At 39.1% G+C, this 27,256-nt stretch overlaps 2 protein-coding genes across 4 annotated transcripts; one reads left to right on the top strand and one right to left on the bottom strand.

Moving 5' to 3' along the window:
* The first annotated feature begins 4,013 nt into the window (after positions 1 to 4,013).
* On the top strand, positions 4,014 to 7,303 carry LOC117556049 (homeobox protein CHOX-CAD-like). Its single transcript, XM_034231190.1, has 3 exons — positions 4,014 to 4,350; positions 5,746 to 5,894; positions 7,118 to 7,303. The coding sequence occupies exons 1-3, from the start codon at positions 4,014 to 4,016 to the stop codon at positions 7,301 to 7,303; spliced, it is 672 nt and encodes a 223-aa protein (XP_034087081.1).
* A 3,655-nt stretch (positions 7,304 to 10,958) lies between these two features.
* LOC117555969 lies at positions 10,959 to 15,872 on the bottom strand. 3 transcript variants are annotated; one of them, XM_034231057.1, is made up of 6 exons: positions 15,614 to 15,872; positions 14,506 to 14,823; positions 14,076 to 14,336; positions 13,762 to 13,989; positions 13,509 to 13,625; positions 10,959 to 11,973 (listed from the first exon to the last, which is right to left on the bottom strand). In XM_034231057.1, the coding sequence occupies exons 1-6, from the start codon at positions 15,657 to 15,659 to the stop codon at positions 11,789 to 11,791; spliced, it is 1,155 nt and encodes a 384-aa protein (XP_034086948.1). In that variant the 5' UTR covers positions 15,660 to 15,872; the 3' UTR covers positions 10,959 to 11,788. The 3 variants fall into 3 exon arrangements, with proteins under 3 accessions (XP_034086948.1, XP_034086949.1, XP_034086950.1); XM_034231058.1 differs by having other exon boundaries at positions 13,509 to 13,616; XM_034231059.1 differs by having other exon boundaries at positions 13,509 to 13,616; positions 13,858 to 13,989.
* Between the last annotated feature and the right edge of the window lie 11,384 nt (positions 15,873 to 27,256).

Raw genomic sequence — 27,256 nt, 5'->3', positions numbered from 1 at the left:
AGAGAGCCGGTGAAGCCCCAGTTATTAGTTAGGAGGGGAGCAACACCACGCGGGACTGTTTCATTTCAACATCAGTCTATTTCTAACTCTGTCATTAACACCTTCTTGCGATATATCCACCGACTTTGCCCCATAAATCTACTTTTGTATGTTTAAGTACTTGCAATGTAAATTAAAATGTTTACAAGAGATAATATGAAGCAATAATACGTGACATTAACAATAGCAATCCTTTATCAGCTGAGATAAGACACTATCTAAACACCCTGCAGCCCTAAAAGTGACACACTGGGTTTAAATATCTAAAGTTAATCAAATAAAGTGAAAGTCTTCTAAAGTAAGAGTAAAAAAGCAGATATGTCTAACACAGCCTTTTGTTGTTACAAAAAGTGTTGGATAAACTGAACACAAGGGGGTGTCTGGCTTTATATTTGACTGCTTGTTTATCTAGCAGCTCGCCAAAGTGCCAAATCACATGATAAACCGGACTCATTCTGCTCCAACAATGCCCGGTCTATTCATCCTATCAGAACATTTAAAGAGTGGTTTCTCTCACTGCTGATCTGGACTGTTTCCACAGCTGAAGTAGTGCGGGTGCGAGCACAGCAACAGGGGAAGGACCCAATTCCAGACAACGCAAGCAGACAGTAACAGAGATTTATTGAAAAGGGAACAAATATATGCTTACTGGCATGTCCAATCAGAAGTAGCTTTGCCTCCACAGTGGAGCGAAGGGGCAGCTAAAGTTGAGGCTTGGTGAAAATGAGTGGGAAAAGGCTGCAAATATCTGCAGGGCTGATGAGGAACGTTGGAACAGGTGAGCGGTGAGCAGGGAAGGTCAGGTGACTGTGACAGGAGGGCATCTGGTGGACAGGAAGAGAACAGCAGTGAACGGGACTGAGAAAGTGGGATTGTGGCTGGAAAGAGAGGCAGAACGTGATACAATGACCCTGTATGCTGGCCCTGTGTTTGTGTTTAGCTGGATTTCGGATAGAGCTAAAGGTTATCTCCCTGTCTGACAGCCAGTGGCCCCTGGAGGCCCCTGGGAGAGGGGGAAGGGAGCTAGAAGCAGGAAACTCTGGGGCTGAGGCCTAGACCTGGAGCTGAACTCAACACATCTCTGATAGATGAAGATGGATGAAGCCATTAAAGAACTGAAAGATAATACATTGTGCCGATAAAGGTTGTAATAGTAAGAGGCTTTGAAACAGGCCTACTCCATTCAGACCCAAACAAACCTGAAACTCAGGAAACACTGGGGAGTTTACAACTGCAATAATCATCACCATATCAATGTTCTAAGATACCCTTTCTCTAAAAGTCAAATTAAAGAGCACAATTCACAGCAAAGCAAAGTAGGAGCAACTCAAATCATTGCTGACACAATATGTTCATTATTCTACAAATAACCAATTGACAAAACAACATTTTACTATTTGATAGTAGATTGATAGAAACCTTTTTCTTCACAAAGGTGATGCTTTAGTACCTTGTTATTGTTCAGACACAATACATTTTAAGAGATTGTTTTACTATTGTTTTGATTTAGTAGGAAAGAAAATGAAGACATGTAAAAGTCCAACAAGAAAAATAATGAAAAACAAATGTTGTCCTGGTGACTTTGCGTGTGAGACGCTCACCATGTAATCCCAACATCATGGTTCGAGTCCGGCCTGGGACCTCGGTGCATTTCATTCCTCTCTCTGGATCTCATTTCCTGTCAGCTCGAACACTGTCTAATAAAATGCACCAAGAAAAACATTACTTTCAAGCGAAAAACAAAACTGTGGACTGTCAAGTTAATTTAACATGTGCTACTTTTTTCTTACTCTGTGATCTGTGTTTTGTTGTTGTATGGAGTGTGTGGTTGCATTCAGACTATACAGACTCTGATTCAACTTCAATCACTTTCTGCAGCATTTTACATGTTTTCTATCTCTATAGGTTTAATTCAAATGTAAAAACACATTCATTTAATTGACTAAAATAGTTACCTGATTTAGTCCTGCATGGTGTCACCATAGTCATTTCTTAAATTAAAGTGTTTATGCTGTCTTTATATACATATTTTGCTACTTTATTTAGTTTGCGCAGTATATCATAATAAAGTATTCATATGCTTTTCGTGCTGCATCTAAATGACACAATTCATTCTCCACTTTTCAATGACTGTCAAAGTAAAGCAGAATCTGACTGGCATGCTAGCTGTACTTAATAAGTACTGTTTGCAGGCTTTTTTTGGACTGTAAAAGGTCTTAAAGGAAGTAAGACTGTAGAAGATGAAAGCCCTGGGTGTGTCTTGGCACCTACAGCAGCTAACTTTCTAACACATGTGAGCTTTTAGAAATGGTGAAAAGAGGCTACAAGGCTCTTATTAGTTCCCCCTCGACGATCTTGAATGTTGGGAAGACTAAAAGGAGTCCAGGGGGAACACTTTGTATTCTGTACAGTTTAAACTAAATATATACACAATAATGTAATATTCCCTACAGCAACCCCTCATTTAGAAACATATAAAAGATTAATACAGCCTAAAACAAGCTAATGTTTTCATTTTTTGGCGGCAAGTGCTTTAAATAATGGGTATCTTTTTGGAGCTCTAATGTTTGACAAAAATATAAGTGTCAGTTTTAGGTTAATGTACAGCCAGTGTTTGCATCCACAAATGCTCTAATGCATGCAATAAGTGCTTAAACCACATTCTTTATTTTTAGCCAAGCTGTTATTACTGGGCGCAATGATCTATTGCATTTCCTAATAAGTGTTTGATATTGCACTTTCCCTAATGCTCAGGCCTGTAGCACTTTTCTCTCCATTAACAGGCTTCATGCTAACAGCGGGAAGTTGATGATGAGTGTTCTAACCAAGATACTGACATTAATCTTTGATGGATCTTTGGTAGACTCAGAGGCAGAAGGGCCCTATGTGTGAAATACATAGAGCATATTATTAATCTTATACATTTGGAACAGCAGGTTTGTATATTTGCAGGACTTCAGATTTCTTAAACTACCTGCCTGTATTTTGCTGCCCTCATGTGGATGTTTTAAGCAGGAATGTAGTGTAAAATAAACCTACAAAACTTCATAATATCACTTAAAAAATGTTGGCCAACTTATTTGCCACATATTTCTTGTTGACTTTATAGTGCAAAGTATTGAGGATAGTTTTATCTTCAAAGGGAACTAATGGAAAGACAAACACCTGTTCACCTCACTGACCAACCTATAGAATAATAATGTCCTAAAATCATATGTAATCTCTTATGTCAATGACACATGTTCTTTGTGAGCATTAGTCCTTTAATGTGACAAAGTACAGTTATGAGGAACTTATTATTTCCTTGAATATGTCCATGTTATGCCTCTTCCATACATTTCACAGGCAAATATTGTGCTTTTCGTCCCACTACTTAAGTCTGGCAGCAACAGTATCAGCAACTATACTTCACAGAAAATACAATTATTTAAATCTAAAGAAATATGACATGCAATTTGAAGATGTGTTTGCATGGTGTGGCAGTAAGACTCATGACCTTACATACAATATAATTGTTATTATGTATGTACATAGGTAAGACTTTGAAACATCACATTGTAGTATCGCTTTTTCTTTGTACTCATGCCACCAGTGAGCCAACTCATATTGATTTACAATCTGTGTGCTGGTTATCACATGATGAGCCCTTCACGTATTGGAAATGACGGCCTTATCAAAATGGTCCGCCGGGGCAGACTGGGTAAATGAGGGTCAATGCCCTCACCTCTCCAACAGGAGAACTGGCAGGTGGGTCTCAGGTAAGACGTGACGTCACAATGATACTTTTGAACTCCTAGGCAGTAAATCTATAAAGGTGTGTAGTCTTACTGCACAGGTAGCCAAACCTTGGACTGAAGTGAAAACAGAGCTCCAGAGGCTGCAGGGATAAACAAGGAGGCCTAACATGCGCAGGTAGTTCGATTCGCCGAGGTCTAACGAGAGAGCCCCCCTACCTGTCGCACCAGGACACCGGCATGTACCCCAACTCGCAGTCGGCCAGACACCCGGCTCAAACACTTTCTTTGAACAGTCAGTACTTTCCGCCTCCGTATGACTTCACCGGGTTTCATCACGTCCCGGGAGTCGGGGACCCGTCGACAGGTGCCTGGAGCTCCATGTACGCTCCCCGGGAAGAATACGCGTACAGCTTCCCGGGGTCAAGCCCCAGCAGCGCGGCGCAGGCCAGCTTCTCCTCCCCGGAGCTGAGCGGCACGCCCACCCCTGCTGGAGGGGGGTCGTTCACCCCGTACAACTTCATCTCAGGACAGGACCCCTTCGGTCCCAAGAGGAGACCACATGAAACCGTTTCAGGTGAGACTTCAATACCTGATACCATGGTGCTATTAAGGCCTATTAAATGCTGCGTGATAATAGTAAACACTGTATTTGCCTATGATTAATAACCCATAAAAGATATCATCATCATCATCTTCATAGTCATCCATGTATTAATTAATAATACAACTAATCATAAGACATAATTGAAACATGTGAAAATGGAAACGCCAACAAGCTCCTAAAGTATTAACATTATATATCATTATTACTCATAGAATTGGGATAGTGCCTTTATTATTTAGAAACATTTAAAAACATATACTTTAAAGAATTCAATTTTTTTTAAAACCAAAATAAATAAATAAAAACTCTTATCTGAAGTTGTTTGAACAAACATGTTGTGGTCTGTCTTGGATCACATCATATCTTCATTACCAGTACATTAATGTGACAGGAAAATCCTCTATACAAAAAAAGTTCTCAAACTTTATAAAGCATTACTTTTTATAAGATAAGATACTTGTTTCAATTTCAAAATGATGACAAACTTAACCCCTGGAGTTGAGTGGGTGTTTAGATGACAGCAATAGTAAAGCGCATATTCATAGACAGAAACACATTCAACACGTAGAGTAAAGTCAGACTGACTGCACACACACATTTATCATGATTTTTTCGCCTCTCCCTTCCGCCAGCATGGCTTGAGATGTCAAAGCAAAGCTAACAGTGGCGGCCGTGAAGTCTGGAGAAATGTCCCTCCCCACCCTCTCTGTCCACTGGGTGGGTGCAGAAGAGTGACAACTTAGATAACAGGTGCACTACAGGAACTCTTCCGAAAGCAACCAAATATCCTCCACGTGTGTGTGTGTGTGTGTGTGTGTGTGTGTGTGTGTGTGTGTGTGTGTGTGTGTGTGTGTGTGTGTGTGTGTGTGTGTGTGTGTGTGTGTGTGTGTGTGTGTGTGTGTGTGTGTGTGTGTGTGTGTGTGTGTGTGTGTGTGTGTGTGTGTGTGTGTGTGTGTGTGTGTGTGTGCGTGTGCGTGAGTCTGCCTTGATCGATGCTGTCACGTGGTCAAGATTTTCGATCAATAACTCTGACTCACCCTTTTCTTAAGAGTGTGTGTGTGCATATGTATGAATAGCTGCCTGTGTAAACACCTATGTAAACACCACTCACAGTGATAAGCAGAGCCACTGATGCAATGGAATCTTTAGTTATAGTTAGTGTGATTAATAGAGTTGATGAGGCTTTAAGTGGCGCCTGAACTTGAACATGGCACCAGACGTCTTCAAGTTAGTCATCTGTTTGGACGTTCACGTGACTCACTGACATTATCATGTTTTACTCACCTATTTATTTACATTCACTAAGTCAATCATCCACATTATATTTATTGTTGTACTAAATCAGGGTTGTTTTGTGTGATTCAGGAACCAAGACTCGCACTAAGGACAAGTACCGGGTGGTGTACACTGACCAGCAACGCCTGGAGCTAGAGAAGGAGTTTCAGTTAAACCGCTACATCACCATGAGGAAGAAGACCGAGCTGTCATTGACACTAGGCCTCTCTGAGAGACAGGTGAGAGAGGAGTGAGTTTTCAGCTACTTAAATATAGAGGCTTCCTGTTGTTATCTGTTTGGTATGACACTGAACTTAATATGCTTGGGTTAAGAATGACTTTTAAAGGAAGTCACTTTGGACTTTAAGAAATTGGGATGTTCATTGTCACTATTGTCTGAAACGTTATAGACTATTAATTGATTTATTTTGAAAATAATCTGCAAATGTAATCGATAATATAAATAATAGTTAGTTGCAGCCACAGTGTAGACACACCGTCTTTCTGCAAACTCTATCGGCCGGGGAATGCTGTGAAAAAGGACTGAAAGACTTCCTTTATCCAACTATATCAATCTTAATGTACATAATTTGATATTTGAAAATGCAGCATAAGCTAGTGTTCATACCAGACCGAACAAACTGTAGCACCAACACCCTGGATGATACTGTTCTTCTTTCAAATTATACATACTTTCAGTCTGAAGACTGGGTTGAAAACAAACAAAATAAACTATCACAAGTAATTCAAAGGAACTGCAAGAAAGAAGGCCTATTTTTAGACAAAAAAATCTAAGAAAATAAGCTTATTCTGTTGTACCCCCATGGCTATTGACATTGTTGATATTTAAGTGATTTTATCAAATGTGATTCCTAAAAAAACAGCTACTCTTACAGTACATTACATTTGGTCCATGTTTTTGCCTGGTGGTGTATTGTTTTTATTGCCATACATCCTTTAACAATCCCATTTGTAGACACCAGCTTTAGAATAAACCTCTTTAAACCATAATGTTATGTGGTCGAACAAAACATCTGATACAAGTAGTGTTAATGTCCTTTATCTTGTCAAACCACTGTTGAGTGCAACAAAGTAATTCTAGGAAAGAAGGACATTACTGAACTTGCTTTGCTCATTAACAGACATTAGTCTCCTTTCATTGTCTTTGGATTAGCTCCAGACTTTAACAACACAAGTTTGAAACTTCTGGCTTTAAGTGAGAGTAGGTCATCTTCTCATATATTGAATTAACTTTTCTAGTTGGTTCAAATAATATATTGGATTTATTAGTTTAGGTGATGTTTCCAGAAGTATAGAAAAATACAAACAAAAAGCTAAATCCAGTGTAAGTGGTCAAAGACAACACAGTCGATAACAGCTAAAGACAGAAAATACAACTCAATAGAAAGTCAAAGAACACATCCTATTCCTAATCAATATGTTTTTGATCCTGAAATCCTAGGTGAAGATTTGGTTTCAGAACAGACGTGCCAAAGAGAGGAAGATAAACCGTAAGAAGCTGCAGAACTCTCAGCAGGCCTCCACAACCACCCCCACCCCGCCTGCTCAGGGTGGGCCCGCTGACTCCCACATCCCCACCAGCCCCAGCAGCAACATTTTGTCTGACACTATATCAGAGGAATACTAGGTGGATTTAATATGAAAGACTGATTCAGCATGAAATATGTACATAGCGTTGTTGTGTTTTATAATGTTACCACAGATTGAATGGCGATGATTCGCATCAACATGACGTCATAATGTTGCACCTCATGCCTTTCACAATGACAAGCACTACATGTCTGTTGCACTGATTGTTTTTAGTGGGCTTCTCAAACCACTAGTCTTTAGCGTGTTGATATCATTTTTAGAACTACAATACTCAATTTAGGACAAGAGTCACTGAATATCCTTTCACTTGGGAAACGTGCAAACCATCTTTAAGAAAGGTTTTTTGGTTGATAAGTGACAATGCACTTATGGTCAAGTATCTGCTTCATGAGTAAGACAATAAGTGGAATGCTAAATCTGTTTAATTTGACTTCATTTAAGGAATTATGTCTCAAAATCTCTCTAGAGCGTTACAATTATAATGTGGCTTTTGACCAAATAAAAAGGGAATTACAATGATGCTTCATTTCTCTTCATTAGTTTGAATGAGCACAGAATGGAAAATAATGCGAAAGACGGGTAAAGCGTAAACGTGTGATGCCAATTTTCAACATCCCTTTAATGTTTCTGTTGAATTATTTATGCCGGATTTAACATGGGAATAGATCATTACAATTATAAACAAATGGGTTACATTAAGGGATGAGAAAGCAGCTGTATATGATGTAATGGAAAGGGTTGATGCACAGAAACATTAAGAAATGTTCTGTCAAACAAGTGTATGATGAAATGCAGTTAAAACCTTTTTACTTGAAACGTCTTCTTTTTTTAGCAACAAGACTGTGATAACATCAAGAAAAAACTGACAGCAACTTGTTGAAAAATAGGCTGTTGAAAAATGTGTTTGCCACTTCCTGAAAAACAGCTTCCACATGCGTCATGCTCTATCGACATTGCTTTGTCAGAGTATTTTAATTATAAAAGTCACTGCTTATCTAGTCTTTTGGGACCTACAGTATGTATGCAATGTTAAAGTATGAACTACATTTACATGTTAGCAAAATGAACACACGTTTAGATTTGTTTGTGTTAGTTAGATTTTCACTTAAAAAAGAGGAAGGTAACACATGTAGCATGTAAATGTACTGCTGACCACAGGTGGCTAGAGATTGCAAAAACAATCGTTTCGAAATCAAGTGTTATGCCACCAACTTTGTGCAACTCACTGTGTATTTATATACAATCATCGTGTGCAGCGTCTTCTATTTCAAGAAGTCACAATAGTATCTTTGTATGTTCAAAAGTGAAGCCACGTCATGCCAAGTGCATATGTTTTTTTCCGTTCTTTACTGTAGCATTGATCTGTGTGTCCATCTGCTTTTTACTGCACAACTATCTGACACAATCACACACGAGTTTTTACAGCTAATCAGGAAGTGTAACCTTTGTGAAAAGCTGTACCTTATACAACATAACTCAAAACTAATAAATTCATGGAATTACATGACGAGATGAACTGCGTTTTGTACCATAATTGTTTATTGAAACATACAATAATACAGGCTGTATTGCAGGATGATCTTTTCAAAGAAACCTATATATCTCCAAACATCAATTTCTTTAATGAGCACTCTTCAACAGTAACTATCTGTATGTACACATACCCAGTAAGTACTCTAACATCAATCATTTTGAATCACATGATTCTTTCTCTGTACAAATAGGTAATACATTATTTTAATATGAAGTTATAAGTCAGCTTCAGGACATCTTCAATCAAAAGCTGACTTACCCACGATTAAACATTTGGCACCAACCACCAGTTTTGGTTTTGTAGTTACTGTAAATATATTTGGCATGCCAGGGTCACATGAATGGACATCAACCATATCACATGGTTTTTATGAGGGAAAAATAAAAGTTTCATAGTGGTTCAACCAAATGTTATCCATCGTTTGGTTGCGATGCGGCCTAATCTTTATTTTAACTATGTTATTCACATATTAAAAGCATTACAGGTGCAACAATACTCACTGGCATCGATACGTTTTGGTATCTGTTCAATCATTGTATTGAACAAAGTCTTTCTGGCTGACAAACAGGACTGGATTGTTGGAGCAGTTTTATAACACTTTTTGTATGTTGTCAATTATTTGCTCAGAAGATTATGCCAGTCAGAAGTTCAACTGTGTTTCAACAAGAGGGTTAAACAAAAATAATCATCTCAGGGTTGTTTAAGGACGCTATCATGAACCATAAACACCAATTTTATGGCTCTATGGATCAGCTGAACAGTAGTGCCTGGTTGTTAACCTTTAACCTCAGGCTATCAAACCAAACCAAACCTGTATACTCTCTCTTTGAAAAGAAAATATCTCCTACATTAACATGGGAAAACATAGTTGATTATAGCCCTACTTATGCTATAAGAGCATAAGTAGGGCTTGAAGAAGGATAAGCCTAACGCATGAGACTCAACTAGCTGAAGCCTTCCAATATTGAAATAGTGATTCTGCCATTTTTGCTGTTTATGGTTACATCTTGTGCAGTCGAGCACGCCCTCCGTTAGGTTGAAGCTGCCGAATGGTTAACTTGAGGCAGGAAAAACTAAACAAAGGTCTGAAGTTTTCAGAGGATCTGGCATTTGACGTGTTTATTATTGTTTGTTGTCTCAGATGTTATTAGTTCTTGCAGAAAAATGGATGCATTGGGTCAGAGCCAATATACATGTAAAATGTCTTAGGCATTCTTGTCTGTGTAAGTGTAACTGAGACATTTAGATTGGTTGAAATCAAATATTGGGTTGTTTTATGTGATTAAAGCAACCTTTGAAGAGTCAATGTTAGCTTACGTTAATATTCTACAGGCTCAGACTATAGCTTTTACAGTACTGTTTTACTGTGCTGTCATGGCACAGAAATGAATCGAATGATTTAATTAAAATGTGACAGTTGATTCAAATGACAAATCAGTGGCGTTGTTCTTAACTGACTTCATTTTAAACATTTGTTCTCCTCGTCTATTAAAATGAAGAGCCCATAGTAAGTAAAATGTGTCTGTTGAATATTATCACAAAGCTACCGTGGATGAATAACATTGATAAATACATTGTTATTTGTATGTTGCGTTCTGCGCTGAAAGCCACAGAGAAAAAAGGAAGCGCTTGATATAGAAATAAGCTGATGGTGTTAAAAGATAACACCGTGCATACTAAGAGTCTCGGAGGTTGTCCACAGTGAGTGCAACATCCTATTTTAAAAGGTTTGACATCTTACAGTATCAAGAAACACTATAGTTACAGGCATTTCTGAGGCAAGTTATTAAACTGTATGCCATCTACATCGAATACATTACAAACAAGAACAATTCCCCAATTGTACTGCACATAAGAGTAAGCAGCACTACAGTACACAACTGACACTTTAATTTCACTGTTTCACCATGATGCAACATGGGAAATACCTCGCAGACTGTCGGACTGACCAAGGAAACTAATATGTGGTTGCTTCAGACTGCCTTATACGTGACATTTCTCTGCAAACTTATCTCATTACAAGCGAGCCAAAGGAAGATAACACCGTCACATTTAGAGATTAGCTCCCCCAACGCACCTAACCAACACAAGCATGCTCAGGCTATCAGCTTTTCTATGAAACAGTTACATAGTTTTCTAAAATGAATACACAGCTCAATAAGATGTAATGTAATAATTTATTGATGACAAATGTTCTTTCTTCCTTCGAGAAAGACAGTTTTTCAGCAAAAATGAGCAGTCATTGCCATAATGTGTGCAAATGAGGAAGTGGTTATTCCGAGCGGTGCGCTTGTCTGCCACTTATTGCAGGGTTATACTGTATAACTAAATGCATTGTAAAGGCAAAATTATATTAGCATTATTTTAAATGTACAGTGGCTCAACAATGTATTAAAAAAGTGAACATCTTCATGAATTAGAAACAAGCATAAACATAACGCAAATATGATTTTAATATTGGATAATGTTATATAAAACAACAATTAAAATGCTTTTGAAATCAAACAAGGAATTTTAAATAAACCACAAAAGCATAACTATAATAATAATATCTATGAATGAAAAGAACATTTGTATTTACATTAAAAGAACCCGCATCCTATTAATGTATTTCAACTTTAAACAAGCTTCTGGCGGAGGTCCCTACTAGAGAAACACATCACAGCAAAATGTTGACCTGTATCTTGTCAAAACATCATTAGGTGTATAATTTATTTATTCTGAAGAAATAAAGGAATATCATTATTAATATTATAAGTATTATATATATATATATTATTGCAGGATATTTGTTTTTAATACAAATAGAAACAGAAATCAATAATATGAAGCGATAGATTTACAGAGTCAAAGTGAATGAAAAAGTGTAACTGTGCTCTGCTGTGACCCTGTTGCCGTTCTGATGACAGGACGAGGAGGATCTAGACAAAGAGACCCTTCACCTGCCTTTAACGGTGCAGTCTTTGTCAAATGACTGAACTCTGGGAATCACCTGCCTCTTTGCACCTTGGCGTACACACATTCCTCTCCTGTGGGATCAGCAGTCGGCCGAGGTCGCTCTGAGAACTTGACCTGGCCGTACTCCACCTCCGGCTCGGCCCTCTGCTGGACCTGCCGCCCCGACCGCTGCTTGATCTTGACAACAGCATAGGTCAACTCCTGTTCATCTTCATCTGCAGAGTGAATACATAAACACAATCATGTTAAAGGTCACCTATTATGCAAAATCCACTTTTTCATGTCTTTCATACATAAACATGTGTCCCCTCTGCGTAAAGAGATTCTGAAAGTTTCAGGAACAAAGATTCCCTCTCTTTTATATAAAAACTTGTCTGAAATGATCTGATCAGATTTTGCCCACTTTATGATGTTATAACGATTTTTTGGCTTGCCAAACCATTAGCCAATAACCAACCAAGGTAACACCCGCCCACCTTATCACCTGGGCGTGGGGAGTGGCTCCTTATTTTTCATCTAAAGACAGAGAATCAGCACTTTTGAAACAGGGCTGAAACAGAGGGGTTTATGGGATGCTAATGATCAGTTTGATATTTCGAGCCAAACACTTCAGAGACATGTTTTGTATATATCTGAGACCTATAATATATTGATGAAAAACAGTATAATAGGGGACCTTTAAACTAAGTGTTGCAATGGTGGAAAGTAGTTTACCTAAGTATCAATTTGAGGTTTTTTTCCTCCATATCACTTTCTGCATATGCTTCACTACAATAACAATAAGCTCCATGGCTAACAACAGTACGTTCCTGCTGTGAAACAAATGCATGAGTAACGTTACGACCCCTCCCTCTCTGCTCAGTGTGTCTGCTGCTCTCTGGTCGTTAATCAACCTGTGAGTGTCTCCACTGAGGCTATAAAGTCAGTAGGGGCTCGGACTGGGAGCCGTAGTGTCGCTGGTTCAGGTCCCCGAACAGACTTCAAATATGGAGTGTGGACTGGTACTTGGAGAGGTCCCAGTTCACCTCCTGGGCCCTGCTGCAGTGCCCTTGAGCAAGGCACCGGACCCCCCACTCCCCATTGCTCCCCGGGCACTGTACAATAGCTGCCCACTGCTCTCAGTACTCGGATGGGTAAAAAACAGAGACCAAATGTCACTGTGTGTGCTGTGTAGCTACATGCATGTGTGACCAATAAAGAGGGTTTCATCCTCCAATTCTATGTATCTATTCTGTCTATTGTCTCTCTGTTCCATGAGCCATCCAGGCCAAGTTTGGTTTTTACCTCGCCCGCTACACACACTTTACACTCACCCTTACATGTTGTCACTTTAATAAATGCAGGGCTAACCACTTGTGTCCCCTCTTGTTGCACTCCTTGAGCCGGTTTGTGACAGTAATATTGATGTTATGGTATAATAGTATGTCAGTCACAGGGGACATGTTTCTGCATTGAGTACTTTTACCTTTTAATACTTTAAGTAAACTTTCCTGATTATACTTACGTTGGTTCACTAAAGTAAAGGGTGTAATACTTCCAACACTACAGGGTGTTTGTACAGTTGGTTGTTAAAAAGATTGTTTATTTCTTGTTATTTACCTGCCAATATGTGTATGTTTTTCTCGTCAAGTTTCCAAAGTGGTCTCAATCTTATTATCTTATTCTCGGGCAAGAAACAAATTACTTGTATTGCCAAAAATGTAAAACTGTTTGTGCGATGTGTAAGAAAAAAGGAAGTTGTGTTCTGTACCTGTGGGCTGGTTGCTTGTTTTTTTTCTCTGAGCACAGACGACAGCCACCCCGACCACCAACAGAAGAACCAGTGCAGAGAGAACACCGGCCATTATTGGCCAGTTTCCTGTTTCAACAACGAGACACAAGATATTTAAATATCAGGCAATCACTACAGGTGTGTTATGGAGACACACTTTATGGAGACACACAAACAAAAAAGGGGGGAATTACTTTAATAATCCATTGTTGCAGTGTTAGTTGTCACTTACTAATGTACCATGGGTCATCTTCAGAGAGGGGGGTCACAGTTTGATTCCAGGATGTGATGTTAGTGCAGGGGTTATTTGACACTGTACTCTCCTTACCCGCAGTGGAGGGATCTGGGGTGGTGGTGGTAGGAAATGTTGTTGTTGGTTCAACACACAGCGTAGTGTTGGCTGCAAACACCCACTGTGATATATGTGTCCCATTTGTGGTGCAGTTAATGAATATGAAGCCTGTGGGAAAGAATCAGATACATGACTGATGTGTAGTTAATCATCCATGTCTTGTTCATCAAACTGTTTTCCACTTATATTCTCACCACAGTTAGATATCTCCTCTTTGTGAGACCCCAGGCTGACGTTATTCTTGACTGAGCAGGCCACTATTCCAGAGACGTGTTGTTTCAGAGTGATGCTGTTAGTCTCAGTACTATTTACAGAGAGGAGCTCAGTGTCTGTCAGTGAGAGTCCACCCAGAGTCCAGTTGTACTGAGGACTGTCCCCTCCCCCAGAGGAGCAGGAGACCCTCTTCTCTCCCTGGGACAGACACTCAGAGGCCAGCCGGACAGAGGACACAGGAGCTGAAGGAAACACACTGGTGACATTTCATATTCACACAATCTAAGCAATTGTATGCAGTTTTTAGTACAGAACAGACAGATATATGTTGAGTTTAGAAATACAAACTTCTTATGTGTGTCTATCCATTTGACTTAATCCCCTAATAGATACAAAAAAAAAACTATTTACCTTGAATGGTCAATCGTAGAGTGCGATCAGTTTTTAAGCTGCCGTTACTGAAGTAAACTTCAAGTTTATATTCATCACTGTCATTCCTGCTGAGGTCGTTCAACCTAAATGTTCCATCACTGTGATTAAATGATGATCTGTTTTGTATCGCAGGACCCACCATGTTATTGTTTATCACATTAAATATTATTGTTGACGATTTGTACAATTTGTATCTTTCTGTTACTAAGGCCCTGTCCATCAGCTGGAGGACCACAGTTCCTCCCAAAGGACCAAAACATTGAGCTCCATCCTGTCTGCCGTCACAGTGTTCCAGACCTGGAATGTTTGAAAACATTTTTGAATGTAAATTATTTTAATATAAACAACCATCGAAATATCAATTGATGTACATTATGCAAACAGTCGGTTATTGTTGTAAGTCAATTACACTGGCCAGTGACTTAAAAACAGGTTCAGTTGCACAACCACACCCAGTCAGTACGTAACCTTCTGCTGTGCTACAGAGGTTTGTTTATAAATGATAGCAAATACAAGTTTGCTATGTGTTAGGCGAAAATGTGTCAAATTATGCAAAAGATATTGAGAACAATTCAACTCTAAGTTGGTGTATTCTGATATAACTGCAATAACCATACAGTGTCTGATTTTAAACTTAAGAGGAAATTCAGGTACATTATATTAATGATCAAACCGATTACATATCTGAACTGAATTGGTATGTGGAAATAAAGTTGAATATATTCAGTTGAAGTAGATCATTATACTCTTGATTTAATTGTCACTGAACTTTCACCACAATGACGTGGAAATGATCTCGGAGATAACTTGATTTCTTTTAAGCTACTGAACCTAAGAAAAGCTCAAATATCTGTTTTACATTGTTGCAGTGAATCAGTTTATCAATAAAGGGGTAGTTTATTCAAAACCAAGTAAGAAGCCTCTATCCTCAGTATTTGAACTGCATTACACATCACTGAGGATGTCAATGACTTTACTGGGAACCAATATCTGAGCACAAAGAGCTGTAAAACATTTTATTCACATCATATTAAAGCCATATATATATATATATATATATATCAGTGTTTAAAGCTAAACAGCTCACCATGAGAGACTCCGAGTATCAACAGCAGTCCAATCACAGCCTTCATGTCTCCTCAGTGTTCAACTTTCAGACAAACTTCTCTACTTTCCACCAACACCGTACACTGAACAGCCGGAGATATGTCCTGTTAGTGATCAGCCTCAGAGGATAATTACTGTAACCTTTTAGCAGAGCGTTGTTATATTCATCTTTTTTTGGATCGAAAGAAAAGGAAGTGATATCTGTGTCACTTCCCCTTTTAGCCTCCACCAAGATGGCCTCTGTGGGTGATGGACTGAGAGGAACAGAGGGAAACATTCCTCCTTTTAAACGGAAAGAAGGTTTGAGACTAACAGCTGTCCTTTTTTTGTTTTCCATGTAGCAATATTGACAGCGAAATGAAACTGTTAAATGTCGTTTCCACATCTTACCGAATTAGCAAACTGCCTCTCACTCACCAGCAGATCATTGTTATTAAACCATTTTAAACTAACATTAAAACTATCTGCACACCAAACTGTATTTTAAATTATGATTCAAACAGTCAAATGAATACTTGAATAATTCACAAATAATGACAGTGATCCTAATATCATTTTACAGGGGTAAAACAGCATTATACAGATTCACACTATTTGTCAACTAATGTTTGCAGCATAAATATATATTGAAAATATTCGTTGCAATACTTTATCCATAACACCGCCTAAACAATTCTGAGGCTTTTGTCCTCTGACAAAATCAACATGCAGTTCAAGGATTATTAGTTTGTCTTCTGTCAGAGGCTTTTTTTATAACTAAGGCAATAATGTGCCCTACTTCTCAGACTGAACAGAACAATACTTTGCCATCAAACTATCATTTCAGGATCACATCCGTTCAACATAGGCTCTTTATTTGTACTTAGTTTTTTTAGAAACTAGTTTAATTTGGTTAGCCTAATGGTCTTCACAGCTTCCTGCTGAATATGAAAGGAATTCATTTTGGTCAAATGTAAAGCTCAAAACTGTTCTGACATCTTGGTTGATGTAAGTGTTAGTTAGGGTGGTGGCTGTTGTTTAATTCATTACATGGAAAAGGGAAGTAGATGATTAAACTTTCAGTTATTTCACTTCTCTCTCTCTCTTTAGACTCTGTTGCCTTCTATTGATATAAGGAACATTCCCTAAACTATTTAAAGACATGTGACATTGCACTTGTAGTAATACACATATATGTTTATATTTTAACCTCATTATGCAGACTGGTAGTAGTAGCCTATTAAGGCAGTAACACCATATGGTTATATTTAATTGATCATAATTTCTACCTGAAATGTTAACATTGGGAGCAGAGATTTTACAGAATAATCCACGAACAGCAGTAACGCCTCTGATTGTCAGTAGGGGGAAACCTCACACCGTCTGATACTGATAATTGAAAGTAGAGTCTTCGATGAAAATGAAAACAACAAAATGGAAGTTTACCTTATTTGAATATCTAGATCTAGATTACCTTTAGTACGAATACATAATGTTTGTTGAATTAGCAAAACACGTACAGACCTTTATTAGCCTTACATACTTTTATTATCATGAAAGCATTATTTAACTTCATAAAGTACCACAACTGGATTGACAACACTAAAAAGACTTTCCATAAGAACGTATTGCAAGCAAACAAGCAAAAAAAGACCTATATATGACATTTTAATCACATGAGAAAAACAACAAACTATCATGCACATGATTCAATCTGAGTTCAATACTAACATTATATAAATGATCATGATTGTAATTTACAAAGAGTGAAAAAATGCAGGCACCTCGACTTGTACTTGAACTGCGATACAAATGCAAAACAACACTAACAGACCTCAAATAATAACAACTCATACTGAGCTGCTGAACTGTGAACACATTTAAGTACTTTTAGAATAAAAACAGCAGATTATTTCCACTCCCTTTCTTCACATGCTTAAAGACGATGAGAGACGACCTGAGTTGAACTTCAGATGGCTTACATCTCAACCATCACAACAGACTCGTCTTGATGTTCCCTCTCTGGACGGTAGAACCTTCAGCCTTTTTGTAGTTCTTGTTCTTCCAAGCAAAATACGGCAATCCCGATTAATGCAAAAACCACCACAGCTGCCCGCACACCACATACGAGCAGGGATATCAGCTGGGATAAAGAGACACAAAAACAACATGTCAAGTTAGTTCTGTGACAGGATAATTCATGTTTACTATTTAAGAACCGTCTCTGCTGGAGGAAGAAACTGCTTATTGGAGGGTTTATGGACACATTGATATCACTCTCCTACCCACAGTGGAAGCCTTATGTTTGTGGTAGGAGCTGTAATAAGACTCATAGATACAATATAGCAATAATTCCAGATGGTGTTATGGAGATAGATGAGAAACAAGGAGAAATACATTTAATGTGTCCACTGCAGAAGTGTGAGTTGCCACTTATAAGATCTGTGGGTCCTCTCCAGGGAGGGGGGTTACATTTTGATTGCAGGGTGGGATATTCAATCCAATCCAATCCACTTTATTTCAATAGCACATATTAAAAACAGAGGGTTTACCAAAGTGCTTCACAGCAAACATAACATTATAATAAAATATAATATTACAATAACAGATAAAAGGCACACATAATATTAATTGACACTTTGTTGTCAGTCCAACCTGATCTCACCAGAATGCGTGACTCCACCACGACTCCTTAACACCGCATTGCGTGGTGGAGTCACGCATTCTGCTCCATTTACGTGTCGGCACCACACAAAAAAAACCAATGTAAAGTGAATGAGGCTCTTTTGTCGTGGTGCACACACGCATTTCTACAACGTCCCGCAGTGAGCTTTTATTCTATAAAACATTTTTTAAATCTACTATATAGCTTGTAGTAACTCACGGGAGGCTTCTTTTATTTTATTTGTATTCATAATAATTTTTATTTTTCGTCAGAATGTAAAAATTACATTAGTTACGCATTTTTGTTTTTAAAAAACAGTGCATTGTGTGTAATACAACTGTGATTTTTATTAAATTAGTTAGTTTTTAAGGAAGGCCAGAGCTTCAGCTGTGTCAAATAGATTGTTCCCTTTAGTTAACGTTATTTAAAAGATAATGATCATGTCCCCTTTATTGTATTACGAGCGTCCATTCCCATTGGATAACGGAGAATTTTACACCCGGAAGTAATTATTCTCCTTACTGTCGATTGATTTTACAGTGATATCTGAACTACTCATCAACTCAAAAACACCCTACGCTCCAAAAGGGGAGGGGCCTGAAAGGACAGCTAAATGCACAGCAGTCCATTTCCACCAGGCCCAACAACAAGAGCAAGGCTGCTACCATAGCATCTTATCGTGTCAGTCACGTTCTTGCGAAACACATGAAGTCTTTCCAGGCTGAAATGACTGAGGGGGGCTGTTCAAAAATCCTAGGGGGCGACTTTTTTTTCACAACAACGAAAAATACTGGCAATGTAATGAATTGACACACCAAGTTTTTTTCATTCTCACTGCTCTACAATCTTTTTGCTTCTTTATTTGTATTCCGGATTGACCCCTCTCATTCTGTTCTTTTCCTCTGATCTTTAATAATAGATAGTACATTATTAGATGCCTGCACTTTGTTAGTCACGTTAACAGACTAACATTGATTTCCTCAATTTATAAATGGACAGGCTCTGTAATTATACCATAACCTTTTCTCCTCTATCCCTTAACTCGTCTTCCTATACAGATTTATTTACTTACTATCTACTCTAGTCATGTCAGCATTAAAGACAAATTAATCTGGTTGATTTGTTATTTTCAGGATTGAATGTTCAAACCAAGACCTAAAACCTGGCATTCCATAAGAAAGTGACTAATATATAACCAAATGTAATATTGGATCAAATACTACACCAAATGGACAGACACAGATTAAAAATCCGTCACTAGATGTCGCTCATTGTACCAATACGGTTTATATAATAACATATTATTATTATAGTAAAAGGGCTCGCTTTGGCAAAAACCTGATCCATACAGGCAGCCCTAAATAATAACAGGTAAGCATCATGTGTGGTGCTATCTGTAGTTGTCTTGTTTTTTGTCGATTTCATCTTGTTTTCACAGAGCTGTGGAAATGAATTTCCCCCTGGGGACAATAAATCTAATCTAAACTAATTTAATATTCAATCCCACACTTGGCGATTGGGAACATACATTCGTAATTTACCTCGTTTAAATCACTTTTGTTCTAATACTATGGATTTAGTTGACACTACTAGCCGACTTTCTTTTGTCCAATATTTTGCGGGAAGGTACATTGAATTAGAAGCTTCTTATTATACATCCATGGGTGGAAGAAGAAGAAGTAGAGGTAGAAGAAGAAGAAGAAGTAGAGGTAGAAGAAAAATAAGTAGAGGTAGAAGAAGAAGAAGAAGTAGAGGTAGAAGAAGAAGAAGTAGAGGTAGAAGAAGAAGAAGTAGAGGTAGAAGAAGAAGAAGTAGAGGTAGAAGAAGAAGAAGTATTAGAAAAAGAAATACACTAACGCTACAAACAGGCACAACACTGTTACTCTGTTTTTACTGACATGTAACATTTTATTTCACCTTGCTCTATGTTTTTTAACGCACATTCCGAAAATGGGGACTTTGCCCGGAAAACAGGGACGTTTTGGTCCCCCATCCGACTGTGTTTACAGCTAAGCACACATGCTAACATTAATTAAGACTACAAGCTCACTTGGGGTTGAGGCTTGTTTACACGTTGCTTGACTGCCTGCCCACATATCTGATCTAATTATAGTAACGTGTGTTGGGGAAAATAATTATTTTAAGTTATTTAATAATTGTGACATTTATTTAACTTTTCGATGGCTGAATGATGCTCAAAGTGAGGGGGCAAATAAAACAACTTAGGGGGCAATGCCCCCTTTTGCCCCTCGTGGCGCCAGGCCCGAGTCTTTCAAAGACGGCGAAGTTGTGAAAGAAGCATTCCTGGAGGCTGCCGACGCGCTTTTTGGGGACAGTAAAAATAACAGTAGCATTTCAACAGGTTTTTGATATAATAAAAACTCAAGTTAGATACCGTTATTAATCAGCTGTAAGTTTTTGTTTGTTTGAACTTATTCATTATAATTATTGTACAAAATGGTATAAGATAAAGATAAAGGTTATAGTCTATTATCAATTCAAGTTAAGTTAAGAAACTAGTGTTGCTTGCATCCTATTTTAAAAAGGCATTTATTTGTATACTCTACTAAATGCAACAAAAAAAGGGTTTGATTCTATTAATGTTGTCTTTTTTATTGCACTTTGGCAGCATATTCCTGTGTAGCTTCAGATCTGAGTTGTCTTATTAGTAAGCCTAATTTATACTTTTGTAGCAACACTACTCAGTTTTACACAAGTAGAAGTGTGTACTTATCTGGCTGTCAGTAATGGCTACGCCTGGACGCTTGGACTGGTAGATCTCGGCAGACTGGCAACTTTAAAAGTAGCTCTCGGTTCAAAAAAGGTTGGGCACCCCTGGTGTACAACATCACATGTCATTTCACCTTCAATAGGCTACATGCACTAGGGTCTGAGACGTACTTCCACCTTACCCCCAAAACACACCAGGAGCGTCTGCGCCGCGTTACGTTGCGGCTGCGCCACGCTGCGACCTCCTCCTGCGTCAACACACACCAGACGCGTTTCAAAACGTTGCGGAAGCGGAGCGTCGTGTGTGCAGCCTCGCAGTTGTTGTTGATTTTGGAATATTTCCTGGACATTTGTACTTCTACAAGTAAGTAGGCTATACGTAGTTAAATGGTTTATGTTTGTGTCTGTTTAAATCGTGTTTATTGTTGTTATTTCCTATTTTGTTGTGTTGTAGACTACAGACACTGTTAATAATAATTGTAATATTCCAGTTATAAACGACATGAATCAAAGATGTGTTGCTGTATTTTAGTGGTAAAAAAATATGCATTCATCATCATAATTATTCTATATATATCATTTACAGTGCCTGTAAACCGGAGGAGAACGCTGGCATGTATTCTCCTACTTGAAAGACTACGGGGGGATGGGGGGAGGAGTTTACCTTACGGCTGCGCCGCGGCAAAAATAGGATTCATCCTAATTTTAGAGAAGCGCTGCGCCGAGCCGCTTCTGGGACGCGTCTGAGCCGTAACGCGGCGTGTGTGGTGTAATAGCACCCATTGACTAGAGTGGCCGCGATCCTTACGACCGCCGCGGCGCGGCCGTAACGCGACGCAGACGCTCCTGGTGTGTTTTTGGGGGGTTAGCCGTTATACTGCTCGGACGCTTCCGGGTTGCTTCTGGTCTGCGTAGCTGAGCGTCCACAAATGTTTTACTGTTTAAATCCGTGGTTTAAATATGAGTCGACGGAAGATTTTCAAAACGGAGCATTTGCAAAGACAAGTAAAGAACTACTCCGAGCACTGCTGTGTCCCACTTTGTACGGCGTCAGCTAAATTCAACGGCGTCCTAAGTTTCCATGGCTTTCCGACCGAACTCGAGCTGCGAAGACAGTGGCTGGTTAAAATACGACGCGATAACTTTACAATCTCCTCTCACTCCAAGGTCTGCAGTCGTCACTTCGCTACGGATCAACTAATAGAGCCAAAAACCCTTGATGGCCGTAGGAGGCTTGTGAAAGGTGCTGTCCCAACTCTGTTTGAGTGGAATCACTTCACTGCTCAAACACCGCGGGCTAGTGTTTGGGAGAGAAGGGAGCGGCCCACTGAACCAGTCTCTCGGGAGGAGCAGGAAGAGCACATCGATGTCCGTGACCATGATTACTGCTCAACCCCTGAACCAGCTTCACTGGACATGTCCTCTCAAGCTACAGAAGACAACTCCAAAACATTGGAGGATCTGCAGAAGCAACTGCAGGAGTTAAGAGTCCAGCGAGAGTTTTGCTTACAGCGGTTTGCTGGCTCCGACGACAACATCCGATTCTATACCAGGTAATGTTTTGGCTAAATTATATCCAAGTTTTTTAGATGGGTTAGCTTATAAAGAATCCTGTTTACCTGCCGTTTGACTGCTGACTATTTGCATGCAGTGTTGGAATAAGTAGGCTACTCAACTTAACTGAAGTATAAGTACAAATACTATGGTTTGAAAATACTCCTGAACTGAACATGTAGAATCATAAATCATGTGTTTTCATAAGTAACTAGAAACTATGAAGGTTAACTAAATGTGGTGGAGTAAAACATACTAATACTAACAACATACTGATAATACTTTACTACAAGTGGAAATCTTCAAAACCTTACCAAAGTAAAAGTACATGTCAATATCCACTGCGTTTCTCCCAGTTGCACACTTAAGAATGAAGAGTAAAAGTAGTCATTCTGTGTAAAATGTTCCCTGTATGTTTTAGATTATTATTACTGCTGCTTTAATGTAGTTGTTACATGTTACTGCTGTATATTACTATACCTGCACCAAGTGCCTTCTTAATCAGTCTATTTGAATTGTAATGTATTATAGCAAACAAGAGGAAAGCATTAGCCCATGTGTTACAGTTAACGAGTCAATTAATGACTGATATGTGTCTTTTGTGTACAGATTCCCGAGCTATAACCACCTGATGGCCTTCTGGTTTTTGATTGAGCCTTCCATTTATAAAATGGTTCGTGTTACAAGAGCGATATCAGCTGGCCAAGAGGAATGAAGAAGTGGTTACACACGCACGTCCATCAACGGTAGGCTACGTTTCTTTTAACACACAATCTAAACACAAACTGAAGGGAAAATGTTTCTCCAACATTTCATTGCTTTCGTGTAGGCTAAAAGGCTATAGTACTCAATCCTTTTTGAATACATCAGAGAACTAAAACAACTTAATGTTTTTCCCATGGTGTGCTACACTCATGACATTAATATAGTACCCTTTTTTTGTTTATCTTCCAGAGACAGCTGCTTCAGCCAATTGACGAGTTCTTCCTTTTTCTCTGCTTCCTGTCGGTGGGTTTGAAAGAGAGGGACCTTGCAAACCACTTCAACGTACACCAGTCCACTGTGAGCCGCATCATTGCAAACATGGACGAGTTTTCTTACAACTTTATTGGGGGTCACAGTGCATCTGGCTTACACCTGCAGAAGTTCAAGCCCACCTCCCAGAGGCATTCAAAGATTTCCCAGACACACAGGTGATCCTGGATTGCACAGAGCTGAGGTGTCAAACACCATCCTCACTCCTCCTCCAAAGTGACATGTATTCTACATACAAATCTCACTGCACCATGAAAGCCCTGGTTGGCATAGCCCCACATGGCGCAGTGACATTTGTTTCCAGTCTGTATGGTGGTTCTGTCAGCGACAAGGAGATTTTCAAACAATCTGGAATAGCTGCGTTGTTGACTGAAAACATGGCAGTGATGGTAGATAAGGGCTTCCTGATCAGCGATTGCTGCAAATGCAAGGTGTACTGCCCACCTTTTCTGTCAAAGCAGAAGCAAATGCCAGCCTATCAGGTGAGGGAGACACAGGCCATTGCCAGACTGAGGGTTCATGTGGAGCGTGTCATTAGGAGGATAAAAGAGAACAAACTTTTTGATGGTGTCATCCTCCTGTCCCATGCCTACAACATCAACCAACTGTTTGCAGTAGCATGTATGCTGTCAAACTATCAGAACAAAGCACTGGTCAAGAAATGGGTGAAATAAGACAAGATGATGACACCTGTGCAGGTAGCTGTGATTAAGCTGGGTGAGCACACCGTAATCCCGTGTTGCCTGACACACGCTAGTGTTTTGTTTGAATAAATGGTAAATAGCAAATTACAATGCGTTGATGATTTCTTACAAATGCACTGATTTACTATTCATTACACAAATCACTTCACTTTATTGTCTTTTTAAATACAATTGTATATTTATTTACATATATGAAATGTGACAAACAATATATATCAAAAACAAAATATTGAAATCACATTTTGTTGTCATTCAGAACACATGATTGAGGGATTGCCTCCTAAAAACAATGACGGCTGAGCCAGGGTCTAGCAGCTAACTGCTTACAGAGTTAACAATGGCTACAGTGCCCACTACTTTTTTAATGACAGGTACTTCGGCATGTATGTGTAAAAAAAAAAAAAAGTCTACTTTTTCTCTGATTGCTCTTTGCACTTCTGGATCTGTGTATATTCTTTGCACCAGGTAGTCCTCTTGTGCCCACACTACAAAATCACACCACTGCATCCCAGATACAAGAAGTTGACCCTGTTGACCCCAAACTTACACATCCATAATCAATGTAATAATATCTGACCAATCAGCTGTGATAAAGCAGGGAGAAGTAGGACACTGTTGAGATTCCCTTAAGGTAAACTAATGTTTAACTGAACTGAAACTCAATAAACAGGGGGGAACAGTGTCAATGCTGCCTGCCTACACTCAAACTGTGTGCTGTCTCGCTCTTCCGCATTGACCTGTAGCACAAGGCTCTCACGCTGACCTGCCCTGTCAGCCTGTCTTTATTGGACACTGAATGAAGAAAAACAGAGCAACAGCGTTAGATTCTATACTCACGTCAACACATCTATGGCAACATTGCTTTACAAAAGCTGATACCCATTATGCAGTGTGGCTAACAACAAGATAACCTTGGCTAGGCTATAAGGCTATTAAACGATAGTATTTGTTAGCAAATGGCTAATGTTTTAAAGAATTAACACCAGAAACAGTACATAGCGTTACCCAGAGCCCTATAGTAGTCTACTATAGTAGTAGTATAATAATAATAATAATAGTAGTTATACTATAGGGCTCTGGCGTTACCTAGCTTTTGACAGCTAATGTTAGCGGCATAAGCTAACTGGTTAGTACCGGTTACCTTCTTACCTTCATAGTTGTGTATATATGACGCAGCATATAATTTGAAGCCTTTATCGAGTTTGCTGGCTGGGGCTTTAGTCGTCCGGCAAATCCGATGAACATCTGACATTTTTTATTTCGGAAGCTCTTGTAGGCAGCGGGTGTAGAAGGTCGTCATTTTCAAACAGGAAATGAATCGGCCGCTATGAGTAGAATGCGGAAGTGACTGTGCATGTAGCCTATTACACAACATTGATTGGTTTAAATTGTGTACAATGCTTTTGTATTTTTGCCCTTCGATTCGGAGAAACCAGAGCCCTAGAGAGATGCGGTACTTTTCCCACAAAGGTTCATGTGAACTTAGTTCATGTGAACTATTTAGTTCACATGAACTAAATACAGATCGCGTTCACACTGGAAAAAGTCTGTGGGGGTGGATTAGGCAAATGAAGCCGCTGACGTCACTTGTTCTTCTTCTGCTTTGGGTTCACTGGCAGGCCGCAAACCACTTCAAGGCGTTTACTGCCGCCCAAAGTCCCCGGCCGGAAGTCCCCGGAGTTGGGGACTGGCTTCAGTAGAAGCTGCTGGGAGTCCCAGCAGCTTCTACTGAAGCCTTCCGAGTAAATCGCCAGAACGCCGACACCTCCTCATCTCCACCGCTCCCATGTTTTATTTTGTGTTGGCATAAGTTAGTCTCTCTGCGTTTCTGCGCTGGGCTAATGCTAATGCTAATAATGCTAATGCGAGGATAATAAAATGGCGGCTTCACAAAACTTTTTGGGAGTTTTACGGGGCGTGGTTTGCAATCCGCCCAGCCAATCAGAAATATAGCTCTTTTCTCACAAAAGAGCCGCTCGAAAGTCCCTGCTCTCTAGCAGGGACTTTCGAGGGGGTAAAAATGTTCACATGAACTAATTTTAGTACCGGCTCTTTTTGGTGTGAACGCGATAAAAGAGTTCACATGAACCTTTGTGGGAAAAGTACCGCGGTGTGAATAGGCGCATTCACACTGCGGTACTTTTCCCACAAAGGTTATAAAGAGTATTTTTTCTTCAAGAATGTTCTTAGTATGATACAAATTACCTATTGTTTTTGACAGTTTAGTCTGTACATAATTTATATGGTGCTTCCAATTGAGTTTTTCGTCAACAAGCAGTCCTAAAAATGTACATGCACCAACTTTTTCTATCTTGGTATTGCAAATCCGTATAATGCAGTCATTTCTACTCTCAGACTTTGCATTGAATAACATGTAATTTGTTTTGGCCACATTAAGAGATAATGTATTAACTGCAAAACAGTTACATAGTATTTCTAATTCTGCATTCACAATTTTAACAAGATCGCCAAGATTATGATGGGAGCAGAGAATTCAAAGTTCAGGTTCGGCCTCAATATATTTGGGGAGAATTAAAATGAGCCGTCTTTATTTGTAGACAGCCAAGCCCCCTGCTGTGTTCGGTGAAGCATTATATGCTTAAAATTCCAATGTAGGATATAAACACAACTAAACTGCAATGATAGCAAAGCTGTGGCTTGTGTTTTTGGGGTAATAAAGTCCAATTCATCATTGGGCTATCAGCCAATGAATGACGTCTGAGGAAGATGAAAAATGTAAATTAAACATTGTTGAGAAAATGCTGCATCTCTTGCATTTATTGACATAGAGGAGCCTTATTGTTTACCTTTTTAATATCATTTTTTTGTAATTTTCAATTGCTTGGTTTTCGTGAAATTAGCCTGTTTTCCTATTAAAGTGTAACAGATTGAAGGCTTCGGAATCCCCCCCATTGTAGTTAAAAAACTGTAAAAACTAGGGCCCCCAAACAACATC

This window comes from Gymnodraco acuticeps, unplaced genomic scaffold (genome assembly GCF_902827175.1).
Source record: "Gymnodraco acuticeps unplaced genomic scaffold, fGymAcu1.1, whole genome shotgun sequence".
NCBI classification, from domain to species: domain Eukaryota; kingdom Metazoa; phylum Chordata; class Actinopteri; order Perciformes; family Bathydraconidae; genus Gymnodraco; species Gymnodraco acuticeps.
The sequence above is the reverse complement of the archived record's forward strand: the minus strand, read 5'-3'. Positions and strand labels throughout refer to the sequence as shown.